Raw genomic sequence first — 9490 nt, forward strand, 5'->3', positions numbered from 1 at the left:
GGGATGGAGAAGGCTGTGTGCTCAGCTGAATCCAAAGCTCTATCTCTCTTCCTCAGTGTAAAACAAAACCACAAACTGCTCTCCATTTCACAGGATGTACTGCTGCACATCACACTATAACCCCCTTAATGCAGAAAACACATGAACTGAATTCCATGTACAATTGCTATAAGGTTTCCTGGAAGAATGTGAGATGTGAAAATAATGAGCAATAATGAAGCAATAAAACCGAGTACTGAATCATTTACTTAAGATAACAATATTTTACAATTTTCTGAAGAGAATATGAGCAGCATTTACCTGTGAAATACTGCCACAATGTTATGGAGTTATGTCATATGTTTACTATAGCTTCAACCAGTCAGCAGATTCATTCAGAAGATTAATGTGTTAGAGACACACATCAGAACGTTAGTGGAGGTCAGTGAGAAAGAGAAGTCAGTAGATACTGTTTCGGATGCGGGTAGAACAGCGAGCAACACACACACTTTGGTTCTGGCTGTAGAACCTCCGCAGCAGGGCGTTTGGGTGACGTCTCGGCGGCATACTCGCCCAGCAAAGCAACACCACTCTCCCATTCCTGTTAGGGGTTCATGTTTAAAAATCATGTTTAAAAAGCCCTAATAATTGGTGATTCTATTGTAAGGAACGTGGAAATAGAGACTCCAGCCAGCATTGTTTAATGCATTTCGGGGGCTCGAGCGACTGACATCAGATCAAATATAAAAGTCCTTGCTAATGCTAAGTGTAGATTTTCTAAGATTGTTATTCATGTCTGCACTAACGATGTCCGGCTTCGCCAGTCGGAGATCACTAGAGATAATGTTAAAGAGGTGTGTGAACTTGCAAAAATGATGTCAGACACTATAATTTGCTCGAACCTCCTCCCTGCTTGTCGTGGTGATGAGGTTTATAGTAGATTAGAGTCAATGAACGGCTGGATGCCTGAGTGGTGTCCGGAGAATAGCATAGGATTCATAGACAATTGGAAGAGTTTTTCGGGTAGACTTGACCTGCTAAAGAGAGATGAACTCCATCCCTCCAGGGAACGTTCCATCCCTCTCTAGTAATTTGGCTCATAGTCTTAATAATGATCAGGAAGCAGACAAACTGGTTAATCCGAACGTCTGCTAGCTGCCTTGAGACGTCACACAGTTCACATAAACTACAACACATAGAGACTTAAATATCATATAAAGACTGTGTCTGTTCCCCAAACTGCCAAACACAAAAATCACATGAAGTCATATAGAAAATTTTTTATTAATGTCAAACTTGAAAATAACAACAACAAAAAAAGTGAAGATAAACATCATATAAAGGTAGGGCTCCTAAACATTAGATTGCTTTAATCCAAATCACTAATTGTAAATTAAATTATTACAGATCATAGTTTGAATTCACTCTGAATGACTGAAACCTGGCTTAAACCGGATGAATATATTAGTTTAAATGAATCTATTCCCCCAGGTTATTGTTATAAACATGAACCTCGTCTGAAGGGTCGAGGAGGAGATGTTGCTACAATTTACTATGAAGTTTTTGGTGTTACTCAGAGGACAGGATATAAATTTAAGTCTTTTGAACTAATAATGCTTAAAGTGACATTGTCAGATATAAATAAACCGTTGTCGTCGTTTGCCCTTGCTACAGTATATAGATCACCCGGGCCGTATTCTGATTTCCTTGGTGAATCTGCAAATCTTCAGTCAGATCTAGTAGTTACTGTGGATAGTGCTTTAATTGTTGGTGATTTAAACATTCACATAGATAACGAAAATGATACACTGGGATTAGCATTATCTGGGAATATTTATTGATATTCTCAACTCTCTTGTGGTCAAATAAAATGTGACAGAACCAACTCATCACCATAATCATACGCTAGATTAAATTCTGTCATGTTGATAATATAGAAATTCTGCCGCAGAGCGATGTCATCTCAGATCATTACCTCGTCTCTTGTATCCTGCCATCAGCTAATGTTACTCAATCTACACCACGCTATCGTTCAGGTAGAACTATTCTTTCAACCACTAAAGATAGCTTCACTAATAATCTTCCAGATTTATCTCATATACTCAGTAAGCCAAAAAGTTCAGAAGAACTTGAAGTAATATCAGAAAATATAAATACAGTCATCTCTAGCACTCTTGATAGTGTCACCCCCTTCAATTAAAGAAAAAAGCCCCGCAACATGGAACAATGATCACACTCATGCTCTCAAGAGAGCAGCTCGCAAAATGGAGCGCAAGTGGAAGAATACAAAATTAGAGGTATTTAGTGGTGCATAGAAGGATAGTGTCTGTAGCTACAGACAGGCACTGAAAGCTGCCAGGTCAGCATATTTTAGCAAACTCATAGAAAATAACCACAACAATCCTAGGTGTTTATTCAGTACTGTGGCTAAATTGGTAAGGAATAAAACTTCGACTGAACCAGATATTCCATCGCAGCACAACAGTAATGACTTTATGAATTTCTTTACTGATAAAAATGAAATCATCAGAAAGAAAATCAGAATTATGCATCCATCTGCCATAGCACCTCAGAAGACAAGTGTCTCAAATTATTCCCTACAAGCAACTTCAATCCTTCACTGTTATAGGTCATGAAGAGCTTATCAAAACATCAAAAGCCACAATGTGATTGTTAGATCCAATACCAACTAAGCTCTTAAAAGAAGTATTCCCTGTAATCTCAGAACCTCTTCTTAATATTATTAACTCCTCGCTATCCTTAGGACATTGAAGGAAGGATGATTGAAGGATGTTGTTCCGTCCAAAAAAATATGGATCTACCTGAACCAGAAACCTTGGATTAATAGCGATGTTCACGCGGCACTTAATGCGCGGACCTCCGCTTTTAATTCTGGGAATGCGTAGCAGCATAAACAAGCCAATTATGCCCTCCAAAAAACTATAAGAACAGCAAAACGCCAGTACAGGAACAAGATTGAAGGACAGTTCAACACCACCAACTCTAGAAGCATGTGGCAGGGAATTAATATCATCACGGACTTTAAAGGGAATAAAAACTCCGCCGCGAACACCACTGCCTCTCTCCCAGATGAGCTAAATACATTTTATGCACGTTTCGAGGGAAACAACACTGCCCTCGCGAAGAGAGCTCTCGCGGCCAAAGCTACAGAGGTTAGTTCACTTTCCATCTCTGTAGCGGATGTAACCCGATCCTTCCGACAGGTGAATATCCGTAAAGCCGCGGGTCTAGATGGCATTCCGGACCGCGTCATCACAGCGTGCGCGGACCAACTGGCTGGTGTTTTTATGGACATTTTCAACATTTCCCTCTCTTTGTCTGTAGTCCCCACATGCTTTAAAACGTCCACCATTGTACCTGTACCAAAGCAATCAAAAATAACTTGCTTAAATGACTGGCGTCCTGTTGCTCTGACCCCCATCATCAGCAAATGCTTTGAGAGACTAATCAGAGATTACATCTGCTCTGTGCTGCCTCCATCACTAGACCCATTGCAGTTTGCTTACCACAACAACCGCTCCACTGATGATGCCATTGCATCTACAATACACACTGCTCTCTCCCACCTGGAAAAAAAGAACACTTATGTGAGAATGCTGTTTGTAGACTACAGCTCAGCATTCAACACCATAGTGCCCTCCAAGCTTGATGAGAAACTCCGGGCTCTGGGCTTAAACAGCTCGCTGTGCAGCTGGATCCTGAACTTCCTGTCAAGCAGATTCCAGGTGGTTAGAATGGGCAGTAACATCTCCTCATCACTGACCTTCAACACTGGAGCCCCACAGGGCTGTGTTCTCAGCCCACTCCTGTATTCCCTGTACACACATGACTGTGTGGCAACACACAGCTCCAATGCCATCATTAAGTTTGCTGATGATACGATGGTGGTAGGTCCGATCACTGACAATGATGAAACAGCCTACAGAGAGGAGATGCACACTCTGACATGCTGGTGTCAGGAGCACAACCTCTCCCTCAATGTCATTAAGACAAAGGACCTTCTGGTGGACTTCAGAAGAAAAGACAGAGAACACAGCCCCATCACCATCAATGGAGCACCAGTGGAGAGAGTCAGCAGCTTCAAGTTCCTGGGTGTCCACATCACTGAGGAACTCACATGGTCCGTCCACACTGAAGTCGTTGTGAAGAAGGCTCACTGGCACCTCTTCTTCCTGAGATGGCTGAGGAAGTCTGGAATGAACCACCACATCCTCACACGGTTCTACACCAGCACTGAAGAGAGCATCCTGACTGGCTGCATCTCCGCCTGGTACGGTAATATCACCACCCACAACCGCAAAGCACTGCAAAGGGTGGTGCGAACTGCCAGACACATCATCGGAGGTGAGCTTCCCTCCTTCCAGGACATATATACCAGGCGATGTATGAAAAAAGCTCGGAGGATCATCAGAGACTCCAGCCACCCGAGTCATGGGCTGTTCTCACTGCTACCATCAGGCAGGCAATATCGCAGCATCAGGACCCGCACCAGCCGACTTCATGACAGCTTCTTCCCCCAAGCAATCAGACTTTTGAACTCTTGATCTCTCACGATCAATATACCTCAGCACTGCACTTTATAAATCTTATTATCTCACACTGGACTGTCATAATTATATTTCTCTTAAAAACACACTGGCAACTGACTATCAACCGACAGCCTGAATGTCAATACAACACTATACAACCTTACTGCACATTTATATATATACTATATATACTATTTTTATTGTATAATGTGTATTCTATATTGTGTGTATTGTATACTGTCCATTGTATATTATTATTTGTATATTGTATTGTGTGTAATTATGTGTATATTAGATATGTCAATTGTGTTGTAAATCTGATGTTTATTGAAAATTGGTATATGTCTTATCACTGTCACGACTGTTATGTTGCCCGGAACTGCACCCAAGAATTTCACACACTATTGCACTTGTGTATATGGTTGTGTGACAATAAAAGTGATTTGATTTGATTTGATTTGAAATGTCCCAAGAAACTTTAAAATGGCAGTTATCAAACCACTTATTAAGAAGTCACAACTTGATCCTGGAGAACTGGCTAATTATAGACCGATTTCAAATCTCCCGTTTATGTCGAAAATACTAGAAAAGGTAGTGTCCTCCCAAATATGTTCATTTTTACAGAGAAATGGTATATATGAAGAATTTCAGTCAGGATTTAGGCCTCACAGTACAGAGACTGCTTTTATCAGAGTTACAAATGACTTGCTCTTATCATCTGATCATGGTTGCATTTCTCTTCTAGTGCTTTTAGATCATAGTGCTGCCTTCGACACCATAGATCATGATATTCTCTTGAATAGGCTGGAGAATTATGTTGGCATTTGTGGAGTTGCATTAGCATGGTTTAGGTCCTATTTATCAGACTGTTACCACTTTGTCTGTGTAAACGAGGAATTGTCAAACCAAACAGAAGTATGGAGTGCCACAGGGATCAGTTTTAGGGCCTCTGCTTTTCTCCTTATATATGCTTCCCCTGGGAGACATTATCAGGAATCATGGAATATATATATATATTTTTTTTAAACCCGACAAAATGTCACACTTTTCCAAATTAGCCGTGTGTATAAATGTTATCAAAGATTGGATGGAAAGAAATTTCCTTCTACTCAATTCAGGCAAAACAGAGGTACTAATTATTGAAACAAAAACCTCTAAAAATAAGCCGCCTGTCACTAATCTAACAGATCGTACAACATAATTTTGTTTAAACATTGGCCACTAACATTTACTTAGTTTACTCATTTAAACAATGACTTGTTTATACAGAAGGGTACTGGCCCCAAAGTGAGCCTTGATTCTCCCAGGGTTGTTATTCTCCATTAACCAACATCTTATGGAGTTTTTTGTTCCTTGTCGTGGTCACCTTTGGCTTGCCCACTTGGGGGTCTAAAAACAAATATTAGTTACAAATTAAAGCACAATCGACAATCACATTTATATGATGACATTACAGCTTTATTTTCTGTTATAACATAATTTCCTGTACAGCTGCTTTGAAATGATGTCTGTTGTTTCGCTATAAAGATAAAATGACTTGACCTGGGGTTGTGGGTGGTTGCTGAGGTGGTGTTAGCACGTTGCTTTGTAGTTGCTAGGGTGTTCTGGGTCATTGCTAGATGTGTTTATTACTGATTTGAGACAAAACAAATGTGTCCACTATCAAGTATCTGTGATATTCTCCTTCAATGTAAGACTATGGGATATTTTTCAGGTAAAAATTATTTAAGGGATCATTCATTGTGTTTCTGCAGTCAGATATTCATGAGAAATATTTTAAAAATATTCCAGCTCACAAAAACAACCTGAAACTATTTCATTTTTGCATGTTTTTATTTATTGCAGAGGTTTTTAAAACCAAGTAACTCAAAATCCAAAGAAAAAGCAACCAAAATAAAAACAGAAGCATCAGTTTGTGTCCAAAAAGACACATGAGGTTTACCATGTTTGAACACAGGAAGTCAAGTGCTTTATCTGTGCGCAGCAGCTTCCCTCAAACACACACACACACACACACACCCACCCACACACACTGTATACTCGCAGTAAAGAAGATGCATGAATGTATGCAAATAAAAATCACATCGCACGTGTTTTTAAACCCATCAGAAGTGAACACACACACACATTCACACACACACATGCAAAAGCTTAACAAAACATGAATTATTCATAAAATCATAATCAAACTGAGAAAGTAATAAAGATTAAACTAAACAATCATATTAAGGCGTTAAATTGTTTGCAAAAGTGTAAATAAGTGACATCATCATCATCAAAAGATTGTCATGTATTGTTAAAGGTCAAAGGTCATCATCAGAAATCATTCATTTAGCATCTCTCACCTCCATCCTCTGCTGGTTGTCACGGTGACTGCCCTCCACACAGAGTGACATCATCATTCGTTATCTCCATCTCTACTGAAAGTCCTGACAGGTAATCTAGCATAAACCCGCCCACCTGTGACTCTGCTGAACCAATCACAGCAGAGCAGCCTCAAAATAAAAGCCCCTCTGAACTTCGTGTCTAAAACCCCAAAGGTGAGCATTTATAAATAACGCATTGGGGGGCGTTCACACAGGACAATACACAATCTTTATTACACAACACAGTGCAGTTATAAAGCAATGGACCAATCAGAAGAAGCTGGGGGCGGAGCAAGCATTTTAAGTGTATTGCGTGTTAACCGTAGCAACTGTACTTCATGTACTCTTGTATTAAACGTCTCTTTGAACATTCATTGTGTCTGTAGTTTCCTGTTTTTCACAGCAGTGAGATCTACACGATGCACTAATGCAGAGTCTCAAAATCATGACTAATTCTATCCCAAATTACAGAACATCTTCAAAACTCCTGTTGAAGTGAACGAGATCTGTTTAAAATGACATCACGCTGAAGGCACAGTAACTATATTAAAAATAAACAGCAAAGATAGTTTTCTTCATCTCATGGTTTTAAACACATCCTTGTCATGGCTCTCAGTAAAGCTTAAAAAACCGAACTCACACGACTTATATCTCCACTCCACTACAATCCCATGTCTTCATTCTACTGACCTTTGAACCCTAAACATCACTTGTAACATCATCAGTGATGGGCACCTGCTAATCATCTTTCCAGCACTGTAAAATCTTTCTTTACCATGCATATTTTTCCTTCACATTCCACTCATTCAGTTTTTTCCCCTAACGTTGGGAGGTCTGATTCATTTTTAACAAATGGGTTTGTTAATTTATGGTTAAATTAATGTGTTTTTGGCTGTATTGGATGGACTGACTGAGTGCATATTTATAAGTAATATAAATGTCTGATAAACGTTCAAAAACAAAAGTTGTTTCTCCATCTTATTCGCAACGCAGAATAAGCAAGCGGCCACATTTCCGGCAAGTGTGACAAAGTTCCGCTGTCATTAACCACAATGTAAATGACTAGAAGGATAATAAGACCCAAATTTAGTGATATGTGCTTATAAACTCTCACGACAGGAAGTCCAGCAGAATAATATCTTAATATTATGTAAAGAGTACTGTAAGTAGATCATTCACTTCTCGCTGTGTGTTGTATTAACCTCGAGAGACCCCGCGTCCACATGCGTGGACATGACGTTTTGGCTTCGCTATAGGCTATGCTTCATTTATTTTATTTTTAAACCAGCTGATCTCAGTTCAGGAGGCTCTAGGCTGTCATTAAAGGGTTAAACATTCAGTGCACCGAGTCATGTGACAACAACATGGTGCCAGTCTCAGTCGAGTTTGTCTTTCGGAGATACGGCAACAAAACTACATCTGGTAAGAAACCAGCTTAAGTTTTCACATTGAAACCTGTTTGAGTCAAAAGAGTAGAGTCTCTAGTTTCATCCGATATGCCATTTTAAAAATTGCATAGATTTATCACAAAACAGTACGCTGTTAAACACAACCGCGTATGTGGACAACAGGACTAACTTTCCATAAAAATCCTACATACACTGTGCATTATCACAGAGGCTTTATATGGAGTTAGGATGAAAATAAGGTGCATTTCAAACATACAGAACGTGAAATCTGCGTGTCTGTTTACTATACACCATAATGAAAGTGAGACCTTTCTCCTGCTTGTGTAACGTTTGTTGTAATCGTGACAGACGGAGCTGAGGACTGTCCGCTTCAGCGCCCGATCTCTCATTCAATGAGAGTCGTCTATCAGTGCGATAAACGGTAAAACTATATGCTCTCCAAACCAGTGTTTATGAAAATAATAGTGAAGGAAAATAATTTTATGACATATATTGCACATTCAATGCACACACACACACACACAATAAGGCACTGAGGCAGAACATATAAACGGCCAGATCTAGTGTTGAACAAACTAACGCAAAGGCAAGAGTTATTGCTGAGAGGTACATCTTCCTGAAAAACACGTAAACTGTGGCGCTGACGACTGAATGTTACCGGAGTTTGGGTCAGTTTGTGTAACAGTCCACATTACGCATATTACTCATACAAATGGCCAGAGCTTTCTCAAAACGACAAGCTCTGATCTGATTGGCTGCTGTATGGAGTGGACTACGCAAGACTGTGTGTTAACTAACCCAGCAAAACAATCGCATTTCATGACATAACAACAACACACACACCTCAAAACTGATAGGAGGCGGGTAAAGTATGTGGTCTCACACACACACACAGGTGTGCATGCATCAGACGGGTGTTTCCTTGCTCTTCAGTTCGGGTGCGCTGAATTGGCGCCTCATGCGTGGGGGGGTGATGTACCCCTGGGGTTTTTGGTTGTGCGTCCAGCTCGTGGCATGCTGTTGCTCTGTGTGTGTGTGCAGTAAAGTCTGGTACGTTTGCAGGGCGGCGCGCTGATGACTGTTGTACGTTTGCGTGTACGCTGCTGCGCCATGCACCCCCTCCCCACGTGCACAAGGCCCCGGCGACTGTCTCTGATAGCGACCACGCCTCGCGTGCTGTTGGTTT

General features: G+C 40.5%; 1 protein-coding gene across 2 annotated transcripts in view; it reads right to left on the reverse strand.

Moving 5' to 3' along the window:
- Positions 1-6358: 6358 nt before the first annotated feature.
- LOC127419323 (kinesin-like protein KIF1C) overlaps positions 6359-9490 on the reverse strand; it is a 43786-nt gene continuing 40654 nt past the window's right edge. For both annotated transcript variants that reach the window (XM_051660659.1, XM_051660658.1), the window contains one exon: positions 6359-9490. This exon is cut by the window's right edge and continues 593 nt beyond it. In XM_051660659.1, coding sequence (XP_051516619.1) covers positions 9211-9490 — 280 coding nt within the window. In that variant the 3' untranslated portion in view covers positions 6359-9210.

The sequence above is a fragment of the Myxocyprinus asiaticus genome, chromosome 28 (assembly GCF_019703515.2).
Source record: "Myxocyprinus asiaticus isolate MX2 ecotype Aquarium Trade chromosome 28, UBuf_Myxa_2, whole genome shotgun sequence".
Taxonomy (NCBI): domain Eukaryota; kingdom Metazoa; phylum Chordata; class Actinopteri; order Cypriniformes; family Catostomidae; genus Myxocyprinus; species Myxocyprinus asiaticus.